General features: G+C 44.0%; 1 protein-coding gene across 1 annotated transcript in view; it reads left to right on the top strand.

Moving 5' to 3' along the window:
• Positions 1-3,094: 3,094 nt before the first annotated feature.
• The window catches only part of TGFA (transforming growth factor alpha), a 93,752-nt gene continuing 80,313 nt past the window's right edge, over positions 3,095-16,533 (top strand). Inside the window, exon 1 of the mRNA XM_077469452.1 lies at positions 3,095-3,617. Within this exon, the coding sequence (XP_077325578.1) occupies positions 3,575-3,617 (43 nt within the window). The 5' untranslated portion in view covers positions 3,095-3,574. The remainder of the gene's footprint in view (positions 3,618-16,533) is intronic.

Genomic DNA, 16,533 nt, shown 5'->3' with positions numbered 1-16,533 from the left:
TTTTTTTTTTTTTTGCACTATAAACAAAAAAAGACTATTTAAAAAAAAAAACAATATATTTTACTTTCTGCTAAAAAAAACATACCCAATATAAAAAATGTGAAAAAAATCGAATTTTGTTTCATCAATTTATGTATCCTGCTACATATTTTTGGTAAAAAAAAAAATCACAATAAGAGTATATTGATTGGTTTGTGCAAACGTTATAGCGTGGATATTTATTTTAAATTTTTTTTTTGCTAGTAATGTTGGTGATCAGCGACTTATAGTGAGACTGCGATACTGCAGCAGACACAGACACTTGACACTTTTTGGGGACCATTGACACTAAAACAGTGATCAGTGCTAAATAATATGCACTGTCACTGTACTAATGACTCTGGCAGGGAAGGGGTTAACATAAGGGGCGATCAAAGGGTTAAATGTGCTTCTGACATGTGCTTTACTACTGTGGGGAGCTGTTTGTACTAGGAGGAGGAATGGATCGGTGCCCCTGCTTAGCAGAGACACAGGATCCATGTCTTCCGTAGTGACAGAAAGGTGATCTGCCTTGTTTACATAGGCTGACCGTCGTTCTGTCAGTGTATTGAAGCATCGGTGGGTGCCGGAAAAACATGGATTCCGCCATACCCTTCAATCAGCTCCTGCTGTGTCTAATAACAGCGGGAACGGGTCGCCGGGAGTGCTAGGTGCATGGTACGTAATCCTGTGCAGGAGAGCCATCTTGCCACCGTATATCTACATTATGAGGTCAGCCACCAGTTAAAGGCCAAAAAACTTTTTTTTAGATAGACTAAGGAGGTGTTTTTAGTGCCGATTATGTCCTCTTTAGAGGGATTTTCCCTCTTTCTTTGTGCTGGTGACCACCATTACTGGGATAAAAAAATTTAAATTTTGAAGTGTCACAAGATCGGAAATAGAGGGTCAATCTTCCAATGGGATCACTACAGTGATAACAGTCTAAAGGGGATTTCCCTCCCTTCTTCACACTCTCTGTTGTGCCTATAGAGCATATAGTAATGGCAAAACAACCCAATAGTAGTTTTCAAGCATTCAATACACTATGCATTAAAAAAAAAAAAAAAAACTTTATCTTTAAGTGTTAGTAAATCCACAACAGTAAAATCGTTGTGTATATGCAGTGAAGCATGCTTGGTATACTCACTGTGGAACCTAAGGGGTTAATCTTCTGCATTGTGTAAAAAAGCAGTTTGATCCTGTCTTCTCTGATACTCCCCTCCATGCATTGTCCCCTGGACAAGTCCGGATAACACAGAGCCTTTGGAGTCAGGCTGCACATGCTCAGTTTGGTGTGTATTGCTAGAGAGGTTTTTTTTTTATTGGGAGAGTACATGAGACCAGCACAGGGCCAATCAGCACTTTCCAGACATGTCCAGATAGAAGCTCAGGAGCCCTGCAGACTCATATGACATTTCATTGCAGTATGAAAAATCCTTATACAAGCTTCACCAGGAACGTTTATTAAATGAATTGCATTTCCATGTTCTGTGTACTGTGGAGACCAGATATAGTGAATGCAGGGTCATAAGCATAAAAAATGCATCAAATATGCACCAGACCCCAGTACATTGGAAAAAAAAAACAAGAAAGAGGAAGAAGAAAAACATCTGGAATGTATCTGGAAACTCAACAAAAATGCACCAGAAATCATCAAAAACGTGTTAAAAATGCGAATGGAGGACATTTTTCGTGCTGTGAACGGGCGGCACTAATGATTGAGAACGTTGACCGGAGTGTTCTGGAGGGGGTGTCGTCCCCCTGTCAGAACACAATAGAACAGCAGGGGAGATCACTGTACTAATATCAGATAGTTAGTACAGCGGCTTCGACCTGAGCTGTCAGATTTTTTTCAATCTGCTGGGTTGAATGAAGAAAAACAAGCAGTGTGTACCAGGCTTAACTCTAAACTGTGAGCTGTAAAGGCTTTTAAAGGGTGGTCTATGGACAATTTTGAGTACCGTTGTTATTTTATTGCAATTGTACAGGTGTTTACAATTAAAAGACTTGACATGTTTGGCATTCATATATGCGACACAACCCCATCTTTTATATTTTACCAAAACTTTGGATATAATATAGTGTTTACTTGCACTAAAATATCCCCCCTCCCCTCCCACCGGTGTTTCTCAGGCTTGCAATTTCCATTGACTTGCCTGATAAACGATCCGACGGTGCCACCAGCTGGCTATACAGGCGATCAAAGAGCACATCCGCTTTGATCGCCATTATGGATTTGTAAGTTCGACGCAGCATCATGATGTCACTTCCGGTCCAGGGTGAAGATAAACAAGTTTTGTTTTTTTTGTATTTTAAAGCAAAAGTTTAATATATATATCTATATCTATATATATAGATATATCTATATCTATATATCTATATCTATATTTATATATATATATATTTACATTCCTCTTAATAGGAATAAAAGTGATAAAAAAATAAATAAAAATGAAGGGACAGTGTACAAAAAAATACAATAAAGAAAAAAACTTTTTTTTAAAGCGCCCCATCCCTCCATGCTTGTGCGCAGAAGCAAACATATAGGTAAGTCACACCCTCATATGTAAACGGTGTTCGCACCATGCATATATATATATATATATATATATATATATATATATATATATATATATATATATATATATATATATATATATATATATATTATTTTATTTTTTTATTTTTTTTTTTTTTTTTTTCTTTCTTTTTAGATCATGAAAGTGTATTTTGTAAAAAAAAATAAAAAAAAATTGCGTTTGCAAAATACTGTGTGACATAAATAATTGCTATGATCACCATTTTATTCCCTAGGGTCTTTGCTAAAAAAAATAAATAAAAAAAAGTATAATGTTTGGAGGTTACAAATAATTTTCTAGCAAAAAAATACTGATTAAAACTTTAAAAGAAAAAGTGTCAAGAAAAGTTCGGTCAGCAAGTGATGTGTCGTGGCTCGGTCTGTGTCCATTGATCAGAAGGGGACAGTTGGGTGACAATAGCGCCTCCATGGCGGAGCGCAGTGTGACAGCTGGGAGAGGGGCGGGGCCCCCGGACAGCTCAGCTCTGGGGCCAATCTCTGTCATTGCTCACCTGCAGCGCTCAGCTCAGCACTCAGCTCTCCGCCGGGACAGGCAGACCAAGAGGAGGAGGAGAGAGGAGCTCGGGGGGGATGAGATCCACTGACACCCCGATCTGTCCACACACCTGACACCATGAGAGTCATCTCCACAACAAGGTGTCACTGAGATCCCAGTCCCAGGATGGTGGCCGGAGCCTGCGCTGGGATCGGGCAGTGATCGGAGGAAATCAGCCGGAGATCCTGTGCTGGGATCAAGCAGTGATCGGAAGGGATCCTGTGCTGGGATCGGTCGGTGATCGGAAGGGATCCTGTGCTGGGATCGGTCGGTGATCGGAAGGGATCCTGTGCAGTGATCTGGTTGTTTTGGACTGTCCCATGGATGTGTGTTCCCTATAATTGGAAGGAGGTGAGTCGGCCGGCTGCAGAAGAGTGACAGGTCGGTGACAGTCGGAGGGCGGACTCGGGATCGGCTGGAGTATGGTGCTGTCATCTGCCGGGGAAGTCATGCTGCTGCTCTTAGGTAGGTCACCTCTGATCGCACAGGATCGGGAGGAGGGTTCTTTTATTGATCATCGCAGGTCTGTGGTGGAGATCTCAGCTGGAATGTAATGGGGGCCATACACGTATTGAGAACTTCTCCCCGATCCATCTCTTCCCATAGGAATAATTAATCAATAACGTAATCAATATGCCACACCCAGAGAGTGGAATCCGATCAATAATTGGATGATACAATCATAAGTTATCCATCGTATCCCTGTTTCCACTGGACAACTTCCCAATCCGATTTAATTCATGACCAAATCAGCTAAGATGCAATGGGATCAATAAATTTCCTCCCTGGCCGATCGTCTTTCTATGATCAAATCTGATGTAAATCGGTCGGGAGGGAAGTTCTGGATATTGATTAGTATCACTTTGATCAAATTGATCTGATTAAAAAAAAATGTTTATGGCCATTCTAAGGCTGACCATAATATATCTATATATATATATATATATATATATATATATATATATATATATATATATATATATATATATATATATATATATATATATATATATATATATTCGCATACATATAGCCTTAGAGCGGCCATACACACTTTGATTATTATTATTATTTTTTTTAATCAGGTCAATTATTATTATATAATCTGTACACACACACACATATATATTTGGACAGTCTCCTCCCTTTAGCGCGATGACCCATTTTATGAATGGTCTGCAGGTCACACTACAGACCCATAAAAGTAGCTGAAGTACCATTCTTTGGCATCTGCTGCCCACGTTTGGGGTGATATTCAGAAGTAACAGAGCCACAGACTGAGCACGTTTTTTTTTTGTTTTTTTTTGTGTGTGTTTTCACTCATTTCCAGAAATGCTTGCAGAAACGTCATTTTGTCAGATTGTATAGTGTATAGTCAGCGCTATCTAATAAAACCTAAGCAAGTATTGATGTTTCACTGTGTTTGGTGATAAAATAAGACGTTTGTAAACCCAAACATTTTGTGTGTCTGCCAGGGCCTGGACAAGGGGTGGGCAAGAGGGATGGCTGCCCTGGGCACAATGGTTTATTGCAGGGATGTGGGCGCCCTGACCCTAAGGGAAGGTGGGGGGCGCAGTTTGGCATCTTTGCCCTGGGCACTGGGTAGCCTTGTCCTGACACTGCTTACAATACGGGGACAATGACATTGTTTTGGAGATGTGTGACCACATCAAAGCTCTGACATCGGTGTCAGTAATGTGTGGTGTAGACCGCCTGTAGTGAACATGTATCATCTGCCACAGTGCCATCGATTGTATAAAGATCGAGGTTTGGTGATGCTTTGATAATCTGATCATACACTGTACAATCACCTTTTAGATCTACCAATAACTATTTAATGTAAGGGCCTGTGTGATTGGTTAGAAATGGATTGGCTTGTCTAGGTTTGTTCTTGGTAAATTTGAATGAGCTTGTACAATCTCTGCGATCTCTACTATGATTGTAGTGTGTATGGCGACTTTAAGCTGGATACACACTATACAATTTCCTTCATAATTTTTTTAATTTTAGATTCACCAAAACCATATCATATGAGGTCAAACCTAAACCCTTTCAATTTGTATGCAATCAGGCAGGCCCTTGCGCTACATAGTTGAAGGGAAATCTAAAGGAAATCGAACAACAAAAGTTGTATAGTGTGTATCCAGCCCTTGATGGGGAAGGGTTGAGCTGAGAGCCCCATTGAGAATTGCCATCCATGAGTAAGGTTTATAGTATGCTAATCCTCTGGGAAATGTTCTCATCACTGGGACTAATAATAAGTGCTGACATCACGGCTCATTAGACGAGGATGACAGAGAATAACACCCCCCACACACACCAAGATCACAGAGACGTGTAAGATCTTCAGGCATCTCTGCTACTCTGACCTCAACTTCTATTACTAGCCCCAGCCTGACAGGTCCTAATGGCTCTCCTACTCAGGAAGATCAGGATTGTCTGACATGCTGGGAGTGATAGTCCTGCATCTGTCCAGACACAGATCCCTCAGTGTATGGCGTGTAGAGGAGTTCGCACAGTGTATGGTGTGTAGAGGAGATCGCACAGTGTATGGCGTGTAGAGGAGATCGCACAGTGTATGGCGCGTAGAGGAGATCGCACAGTGTATGGCGCGTAGAGGAGATCGCACAGTGTATGGCGTGTAGAGGAGATCGCACAGTGTATGGCGCGTAGAGGAGATCGCACAGTGTATGGCGTGTAGAGGCGATCGCACAGTGTATGGCGCGTAGAGGCGATCGCACAGTGTATGGCGCTTAGAGGCGATCGCACAGTGTATGGCGCGTAGAGGCGATCGCACAGTGTATGGCGCGTAGAGGCGATCGCACAGTGTATGGCGCGTAGAGGCGATCGCACAGTGTATGGCGCGTAGAGGCGATCGCACAGTGTATGGCGCGTAGAGGCGATCGCACAGTGTATGGCGCGTAGAGGCGATCGCACAGTGTATGGCGCGTAGAGGCGATCGCACAGTGTATGGCGCGTAGAGGCGATCGCACAGTGTATGGCGCGTAGAGGCGATCGCACAGTGTATGGCGCGTAGAGGAGATCGCACAGTGTATGGCGTGTAGAGGCGATCGCACAGTGTATGGCGCGTAGAGGCGATCGCACAGTGTATGGCGCGTAGAGGCGATCGCACAGTGTATGGCGCGTAGAGGCGATCGCACAGTGTATGGCGCGTAGAGGCGATCGCACAGTGTATGGCGCGTAGAGGCGATCGCACAGTGTATGGCGCGTAGAGGCGATCGCACAGTGTATGGCGCGTAGAGGCGATCGCACAGTGTATGGCGCGTAGAGGCGATCGCACAGTGTATGGCGCGTAGAGGAGATCGCAGGAGACGGATGTCCAGAGCTGGAGAGCGTCCGATTCCTGTTTACTGGTGGCACTAGATTGTCATGTGGTGACTTCTCGTGGTGGGAGGTTGGGCGGCGGGCCGTGTGTAGCCGAGTAATGACAGATTTATGAATGGCTGGGATGTTTTGCTGGATGCCTGGAGGAGTTGGGAGACCTTAGAATAGAAATCTGTGTATATTGGAGTGTTTCTATATCTTCTGTATACCAGCTGATCTCTATCCGGGCTCCTCTGGAGGTTGTTTGGGGTTCCTGGAGCCGTGGCTGTCTCCTATTTGGGGACACCTCCATTTGGCAAAGCCGGCAGCATGACACCAATGACCCTTTTAGCTGTCTGTTAGGCTGCGCTCACACCCGTGCGTTTAGAAAACAAAATGTGAATTTGCCGCAAATTTCAGAAACGCTCAGCAATTTGCGGGTCACACTTGTGGTGCGATCAATTGTTAATGGAACCCCAAGTATGGATAGCAGACACAGGTTTTGCTACAGAACAAAATGCACTTCAAACGTGCACAGACACTGCACCCAAAAAGGTTCTGGAGCATTTGTCGCACATAGGACGCCCTCCTAGGTGTGAGCCGCATTACCCTTGAAGAGCACACAAAAAAACACAAAGTTCAGGTGTGAAGAGGCCTATCACACTGCTCCATTGAAAAACGCATATGCGTTTTTGGTGCATTCTGTCACCAAAAATCATGCAGCTGTGAAACATGGACATGTTACTAAAAGGCTGCATCATCACCTAGGCGTTTTGAATCGCAGGCAGAATCGCAGATTTTTAAAACGCTCTGGTAAAATGGTAAATCGCACAAGGTGAATTTCAGATACCACCCATATTAATGGTACCTAAAAACACGGTGCGCATCGTATGAAGCTTGTCACCCAAAAGTAGCTCCTGAACTTTTTTTGGATGACGAGCTTTCCAAGATGTGGTTTGCTGCACAATTTATCACGTGACAATCACGGCAGGACCGCACTGCGTTTTAGGTGCCATTAATATGAATAGCATCTGAGACTTCGCATTGTGCGCTTTGTCATCTTACCAGAGCATTTTGAAATAGCAGGCAGAATCGTTGTGATTCTTCCTGTGATTCCAAACACCCCGGTGTGAATGCAGCCAAAAAGTGCACCAAAAACACAAGCGTGGTGCATTTTGTTTGTGTTTTCCATTCATTTCAATAGGGAGGTGCGTTTTTAATGCACTTTTTAAACATACACAAACAAATGCAGCATGCAGGACTTTTATAAACGCACTTCACCCTCAGTTCACTGGTTCTATAGGTTTAGGTGACACATTTTTCTTGCGTTTTTTTTTTTTTTTTTTAAGCACCAAAATGCACATCAAAAACTGATCAGTGTGAAAGAGCCGTCAGGGTGATATTCTGAACACCATTGTCGGGGTGGGGGGCATTCCTTCCACTGACTACCAATATAAGGGAAATTTTTCCTTTTGAACCCCTGATGTTTTGGTTTTAGATCTGGTTAACACGAGTGTGACTTCTGATGCGACTTGAGTCTCACAAAATCGCATAACAAGGGAAATTTCTGCTGAGTTGTGGTCACACACTAACTGGCCGCATCTAATCAGCTAGTTTTGTATGTGGTCATAGCACAGAATGCGGCTGCATCCAATGATAGTGTTTAGCAGCCTCCGAACGCAGGATGTATATCCACTTCTGTACAACCAGCCTGCCCATACATGGATCGAAAATTCCGAGGGTCTCGGCTGAACCAGCTGAATAGTATGGCTGTCCTAATTGTGAGCACAGGGATGTTATTTTATTTCTTATTGATAGTTGCCGGTTAAATGTAACAAATGACAGATGAAGCCGACGCGGCCTGCTGCTACTTTTATATACTGTACGATCCGACCTCCTGTCCTCCCCCTATCCCCAACTCTCAGAAATCTCTGGATCCCTAGAGATTCTAGCAGATCTGGCCACATGTGGATTGGAGTTCGGCTGATTCCTGCTGAATCGGCTGAAATGAGTTTGGTGGCTGGCCCTGTCCGCACCATCCGGTTGGACCAAAGTCGATTTTCCAGATGTGGCTGGGCAGATTTGTGCTGGGAGGGGGTATTTGGTGTGTGTGGGAGGATGGGTACTCGGAGTGGAGATTTGAGGAGTAGAGAATTTGTGCTAGAAGGAGTGATTATATATATTTTTTTTGGGGGGGATGGGGGGGGGTTGTGCAGGGGTGATTTGCGTAGAGAGATTTTAGTTGGGAAGGGGCAAAGATTTGTACTGGGGGGGAGAGATTTCTGCAGGGGGGCTTGGGGTGGATTTTTCCTGGGAGGAGGGGTAATTTATATATACATCTTTGGGGGGGGGGCAGTTTGGCATGTCACCTAGAGCCCAGGGCAAACATGCCAAACTGTGCCACCCCCAAGATTCATGAGTGTCAGTAAAATTCCCCCCACAAAAACACTGAGCACTAATCTGCATGTTTACCCTCTAATGATAAATTTCTCCCTCCTCCCAGTACAAATCTGCCCCCTTGGCTGAAAGCCCCCCTCTCAGCACAAATTTATGCCCCCCCCCCTTCAAAAGAATAATTCACCCCTCCTAGCACAAATCCTCTTCCCCTAAAATTTCCCCTTCTAGGACACACCTTGTCTCCCTGCTGCATGATGTCACTCCTGTGCATGCGCAGGAAACCCTCATTCTGGCACACAGAGACCAGCCCGGCACTGTAAGCTGATCTGCACATGCGCAGCTCTGCAGAAGACAGCGAGCTGCCAGGTAGGGGCATTATATCGCAGAAGAGACAGGGCATGTTTCTTGGAATAAAAAAAAAAAATCTGTCTGTTCGCTGTTTGTTACAGTGGAACTTGAGTGTTGATTTGAGTTCTCTTTATCACGTCCTAGGACGGTGATGGTGAACCTTGGCACCCCGGATGTTTTAGAACTACATTTCCCATGATGCTCCAGAACGCTGCAGAATGCAGGAACATCATGGGAAATGTAGTTCCAAAGCATCTGGGGTGCCAAGGTTCACCATCACCGTCCTAGGACATTTTATATCCTATCTTTTTCCTACACCCCCCATTTATATTTATGCGTTTTCTGCTTCAGTTGCTGTTGTGCTGCGCTGCTTCTTTTGGTGTAGTGCATATTTTGCTCCATAGACTTCAATAGGATCACACCAGAAGCGTGTGCATGGACTTTTAGTGCATTTGGGGCAGATTATTGAGTATGAAATGTAGTCTCCTTCTACAAAACGATGCATGAAGCGTGGAAAATGTTGCAGAGAAACGCACTACAAAAATCACTGAAAAATGCATCATTATTCAGCGGCAACCAGTGTGAACGTCATGCGTACACACGATGGGAATTCCGGCCAGAAAAAGACCGATGAGAGCTTTTCATCGGAAAATGGGACCGTGTGTATGCTCCATCGGAATTTAGCTGTCCGAATTTCCGCCAGCCAAAAATTGATAGCATGTTCTCAATTTTCCCGATGGAAAAACTTTCTATCGGAAATTCCGATTGTGTGTGTGTGTATGCACTTTCAAGATGCCAAAAAACACGCATGCTCAGATTCAAATACGAGACGGAAGCTATTGGCTACTGGCTATTGAACTTCCTTTTTCTAGTCCCGTCTTACGTGTTGTACGTCACCGTGTTCTAAACGATCGGAATTTGGTGTGACTGTGTGTAGGCAAGACAGCTTGAGCAGAATTCCATTGGGAAAACCATCAGAGCTTTTTCCAACGAGAATTCCGATCGCGTGTACGCGGCATAAGAGTGACCCTTCTTCCAGAAACGCTCCCGTGTATCTCCATCCCTCCACCTCCAGCTCTCCCCCAGGAGAGGCTTCCTTCTGACAGCGCAGTCTGTGTTCTCCAACTCATATCCTTCGCCTCTGGACTCAATTTCTGCAACAAAACAGGAAGTTCCAGGTAGACTTCGAGCCCCCGGGTCGTGCAGAAAGAAACCGATCTGGAATTCTTCACATTGACATCATTTTTCTGCAGTTTGTATTTGTTTTGTTACTACATGCTACAAAACATATGGAGAATGATTAGGGCCTGCCAAAGGAAAGCAAACAATGCTTTCAGCCATGGCTAAATGTTGGCATGGCTAAATGTTGGCATGGCTAAACGTTGGCATGCCGTCATGTGGATTCTCCATTCTGGCATTGGTAGGAGAAGGCCCCCCCAAGGCGTGACATTCAGCTGTTTAGGCTGGGTTCACACTGCTGCGGTGTACAAGATCGGATGTGATTCGCACCGCAATGCAGTGCAAATCACATGCGATCTCTGTGCGAAGCGATTTCAGCCATACAGATAGTATGGCTGAATTCGCATCGCATCCGGCCCAAACTCGTACAGGACCCTTTTTTTGGTCCGCAGCAGAATCGGATCGCATTGGGTGTTCACACCATGCGATCCGATTCCTGTCCGAGTTTGCAGATCACACTGCGATATGCGAACTGATTTGGAGGTGTCATTAACTTTTCACTGACACTCCCAGCAGTTCGCATAGGGCAGTGTGAACTGCCGCCGAGAGGCATGCGATGCGGGAACCCGCAGTAGATTCGCAGCGTTCCCGCATCGCAGCAGTGTGAACCCAGCCTCAGAGAGGACTGAAAATAACTGGTACACAGAACATAGTATAATAATAATAATAATAATATATTAATAATGATAAAAATAATATGGAAAATAGTGATTGTTATGGCAATTCCTGCATCCATTATGCACTGGTCAGCCATAACATTATGACCGGTAACGTGAATGACATCTCATGACAATGGCACTTGGAAAGCGGGCGAGATATATTAAGCACTAAGTGAACATCTTGTCCTCTGAAGTTTTGAAAACAGAAAATTGGACAAGCGTAAGCAACTTTAACAAGGGCTAAATTGTAATGACTGAAAGACTGGGTCAGAGCAACTCCAGAACTGCAGCTCCTGTAGGATGTTCCTGGTCTGCAGTGGTCAGAACCGACCAAAAGTGGTCCAAGGAAGGACAAGTGACGAGTCAGTGACATGGTCCTTGATGGTTGAGGCACATGGGGAGTGAAGGCTGTCCTGCATAGTCTGGTCCAATAGAAGAGCTACTGAAGCTTGAACTGCTGAAAAAAGTTAATGTTGGCTCTGATAGAAAGGTATCAGAACACAAAGCGCATCACAGATTATGTATGGGACATGAGTAGTCGCAGAGCGGTCAGGGTGCCCATGCTGAGCCCAGTCCACAGCCAACAGCAACCTACAATGGGCATCTGAGCTTTGGAACTGAACCACAGAGAAGAAGGTAGCCTGGTCTCATGAATTCAACAATGGGTTGAGCAACACAAGTGTTGACTTGGCCTCCAAATTCTCCAGATCTTAATTCAATGCAATAGATCATTTGTGGGATGTTCAAGAACAGCAAGTCCGATCCATGGAGGGCCCCACCTCACAACTTACAGGACTAAGCCCCCCCCCCCCATTCAGATTGGAGCAACTTGTCATGCGATTTGACGGGTCGAATTGTATGATAAGTTGCATCTAATTGCCGACAGTCGCACTGCTCAAAACTGTGTGACGCTGACTTTGGGGCCGCATCGATTTGACAAAGTAGTACATGCACAACTTTTAGTGGCGTTGGGTGTGACTTGAATAAACATATGTGCATTGGGCCGCACAGATGTCTTCAAAGTCGCACCAGCATGTGGCTTTTAAATCGTGAAAGTTCAGATAAAGGTGTGCAATTTTAAAGCAGCAGTCAATGTGAATGGGGGTGTAAAGGATCTGCTACTGACTACAGATGCTGCAGCATACCTTCAGAGGTCCAGTATCTAGTAAAGGTCATATCCTTGACGGGATATGGTGGGTGGTCATAATGTTATGGCTGATCAGTGTAGTTTCGTAAATTGAGACTATGGAGTTTGAAAAGTGTCCGGTATCCATCCAGGACCACTGAGGGGAGGTATGGATTTTTCACAATACCGCTCCTAGGTCACAAATACCAAATCCACAAGAAGTAGAGGAGTATGTATAGAGGTAAAGGTCCGGGCATCCGGGCAAGGATCGGAGCAGGTGACGTTTGTACAGGAGCAAACCAGAGATATGAGGGAAATCACTTGCTTACCTAATGAAATTCTTTAGGCTATGATCACGCTGATCAGCTCACACAGGAAAACACAGTATTTTTTACCTTTTTTTTTTTTTTTTTTTTTTTTTTTTTTTTTTTTGCTGTAGAACTAAAGGCAAAACTTTTTTTATATTATTTTTTTTATTTTTTATTTTGGTTTTACTTTTTTGCCATCGGTGTTCCATTGGGGGAAATCTTCCTTCGCTTCCTGTCCCCTAGCCAAATCAGGAAGTGAGAGGAAGAAGTCCCCCTAAAATGTAAGAATCTCTGGTAGTCACCTGAACTAGTGTCCCCATTGGAAGAATTCCCTTGTATTCCCGTGAAACTGGCATGTACATTTATTGTGTGTGAATGGGGCAAAATGAAAGGTTCTCAGGCATATTCCTCTACAGGTCAAATGTTCTTCATTCATGTATTGTATAATAGAATCGTCTGGGCAAATCCTATATAGAGTGGGCGTAAATAAATAAAAATAAAAAAATACATAAAAATATAAAAATTATATATATATATATATATATATATATATATATATATCTCCATCTAGTGGCAATAATGCAGTATTTTCCCAACCACTCTATTATACATGATGCAAAAACATTCGACCTGTAGAGGAAGTAGCCTGAGAACATTCGATTTGCTCCATTTTGCACAGAATAAATGTACATCCCAGATTCGCTCAATTAATAGCTATGCGACTCATTGGAGGCTTGTGTGTTTTCTGTTATATTGCTGTGTTGTATAGGTGGGCCTCCACTAACACGTATTACAGCCTACAATCTTTAATGTTTCTACAGCTGAAAGTGTCTTGGAGGCACATAGGTAACCTAGGTAAGGATTATTATTATCATCATCGTCCGCATCAGTTAATGGGCAGGAGAATACAAAAATCTGGGTTGGAAAGGTTGAGACGCTGATTTATAGCTTTCCGATAATTGCCAGTGTAATCGTTCCTAATAACTGCTTGTCCATTACTTGTTTTGTTAACTGACTAATAAAATGCCTAAAAAAATAAAGTAATATTTTTTTTAAATGATTATAAATGCAGCAAATTTTTGTACTTCCCCGATGAGTAAAGATAAACATATTCAAGGTGTGATGTCATCGCTCATTCCATTGCCTTGTCTGTCACTCCAAAGTCTTTACACTGTTTATTAAAACCCAACTCCGGGGTGAAAAACCCTTTTGTAGAGTTGCCCCTCCGCACTGCAGGGGTTAAATGTGTGTCGGGTCCAGAGGGATGGAGAGGCTCTACTACTTCCTTTTCCTCTTCTGTCCTCTGCTGTGGAGGAGCCCCCATTGTCATCGTGTACATTGCGGGGCTATTAACCCTATGTTGCATGTGGAGGAGCTGACAACGCCTTAGGCCTGGTTCACATTCGTGCGAAGAGTTTTGAATGCGATATGAGGTGCAACTATGCATTGCAGGTGCTGTGCAATTTTTGCGTGAGTGTTCTGCGATTGCCATGCGATTTTTAGTGTCGTGCGTTTTGGACACGATTTTATGGTTTGGGTCTACTACTACAACTGTTTTTGGAAAAAACGCAACAAAATCACATCAAAAATGCATGTGTATGAAAGTCTAAACAAAATCACACTGCATCACACCAAAGTAGAACAAGACCCTTCCACAAAGTTGCATTGCAGCTGCATCACGCGATTTTGTGTGACCCAAGTTGCATCAGAAATCACACTAATGGGAACCAGGCCTTAGTGAGGAGGCTTCTTGGCACCAATGGTACTGATGGAGGGAGTCTATAGGAGGAAGGAGTATGGTATAAGGCCGGGTTCACACTGGTGTGCTGCGTTTTGGCTGTAGCATGGGTGTTTCTATGCGTTTTTGCTGCATTTTAATCCTCTGTCCCATTCATTTCTATTAGGTTGCATATTTTTACATAGTTACATAGTCGGTAAGGCTGAAAAAAGACAATAATCCATCCAGTTCAACCTGTGTAGGTGCATGTGTATCAGTGTCTATACTGATTTCCCTGTATGTTGTGTCCTTTAAGATGTTTATCTAAGCCCTTATACACACGGTCGGACATTCTGACAACCAAATCCATTGGATTTGTCCGACGGATTTTGTCCGAAACTGTTGCATACACACGGTCGGACAAAGTTGTCGGAAAATCCGATTGTACATAACGTGATGACGTTATTTCGTTACGACGGGACTACGTTCAGGCTAGTAGCCAATAGCTTTGGTCTAGGAATTTGATCTGAGCATGCGTGGCATTTTGTCCGTCGGAATAGGCTACACGTGATCGGAGTATGTCTGATCGGAGCATTTTGTCGGAAAATTTTACCGGCAAGTTGGAAAAGTTTGTCCGTCTGATATTCCGCCGGAAACAGTCCGATGGAGACCACACACTCGGAATATCCGACAAAACGGTCCGATAGAACACATTCCGTCGGAATCTCCAACCGTGTGCACAAGGGCTAAGAGTCTTTTAAAATATCCATACTCCCTGCAGCCACCACCAATTGTGTGAGAGAGTTCCACATCCTTATTGCCCTAACAGTAAAGAACCCCCTACGTAGTTTGAGGTTAAACCGCTTCTCCTCCAATCTCATTGTGTGGTCACATGTCCTTTTACACTTCCTAGGACTAATAATGAATAATAATTTTATTTCCTATCCCGGGATCCCCATTGAGGTATTTGTAAACCTCTATCATGTCCCCTCTTAAGCGTCTTTTCTCCAGAGAGAATACATTTAGTTTCTTTCGTAATTGAGGTCCTCCAGGTCCTCCAGTCCCCCTGTTTTTATTTTTTTTTTATTTTTATTTTTTTTGTTTTTTGTTTTTTTTGCTGTTTTCTGAAAATGCACCAAAAGTCCAGCATGCTGTCTCATTGATACACTCCTAGCACACAAGCTAATAGAAATCTGGCGACTAAAAATGTGGCAAAAATGCAGAAACCACACATACATCTGTGCTGTGCAGTGCACCAGTGTGAACCCGGCCTGAGGGCTCGGTATTAGGACTTGTTCTTTTTAGAGGGGCAGCCCTTGCTCGCCCCTCTAAAAAGTGGTCTGCAGTGGATTGTTTTTCAGAGGGCTTTTAACGGGCAGTGAGAAGGCAACGTTACGCCCTTTTCACCGCCTGTTTTAACCCTAAAAAGGCTGAACCACCATGCCACAACTGCTTGCTTTGTACGCAGTTGCAGGGCAGTTGTGGCATGGCCCCATACCCTTAAGAGTCGCATTCAGCAGTGGTTGTGCCTGCCAACTGTGACATGTAGTTTAATTTTGTTGCTGTGTGCATGACCTTCTTTAGGTCGGGGACAGTAAAACAATGGCTCAACTACCTGCTTTTACTGCCCCTTGCCTGCGTGTGTTAATGAGCCCTTATCCCTGTACCCCTAAACTTAGCAAGCAATTAACCCTCTCAAGAGGGTTATTTTTTTTTATTTTTTTTCTTGTGCTCAGAGTTGGGCTTTAAGCATCTTCCACACTGTGAAGTGTGGAGGATTCTTAAAGCTGGCCATAGATGATATCATTTTCTTTTTAACCCCTGGTTGCAGGAAAGAAAAACGCTTGATTCCCCCATCAACACAGTTAGTGTTGATGGAGGAATCCCCCCCCCCCCCCCTGGAGCGGTGGGGGTGGGGGGGAACCGTCCCTGCCAGGAGAACACTGAGATTATTTTTAGCGGCTTTCAATATTTTGCATCCTAAAAAAAATGACATGCTGGTTGTACCCAAGTTGATCGTTGGATCGACTTGGTTAATCCGCCTGCCCATACTTGGTTGGAATCATGGCTGATCCCCGCTGAGCCGGAGGAGATTCAAACTGTCTATGGCCGGCTTATGACTGTACTCCTTGTATTCATTGAAGAAAAGGGACAAGGCATTCTGTGAATGGAGGCAATGCAGAGCGAGTGACCCCCTGTGGCCATTGTGCAGAGGGGAAGCGCAGGACCCAGAAGATCCAGCTTCCCCCCAGGGTCCACCAGG

The sequence above is a fragment of the Lithobates pipiens genome, unplaced genomic scaffold (genome assembly GCF_037356315.1).
Source record: "Lithobates pipiens isolate NorthernLeopardFrog02 unplaced genomic scaffold, aLitPip1_a1.2 Scaffold_8, whole genome shotgun sequence".
NCBI lineage: Eukaryota > Metazoa > Chordata > Amphibia > Anura > Ranidae > Lithobates > Lithobates pipiens.
Note: the sequence above shows the minus strand (reverse complement) of the source record. Positions and strands in the feature narration are given on the sequence as shown.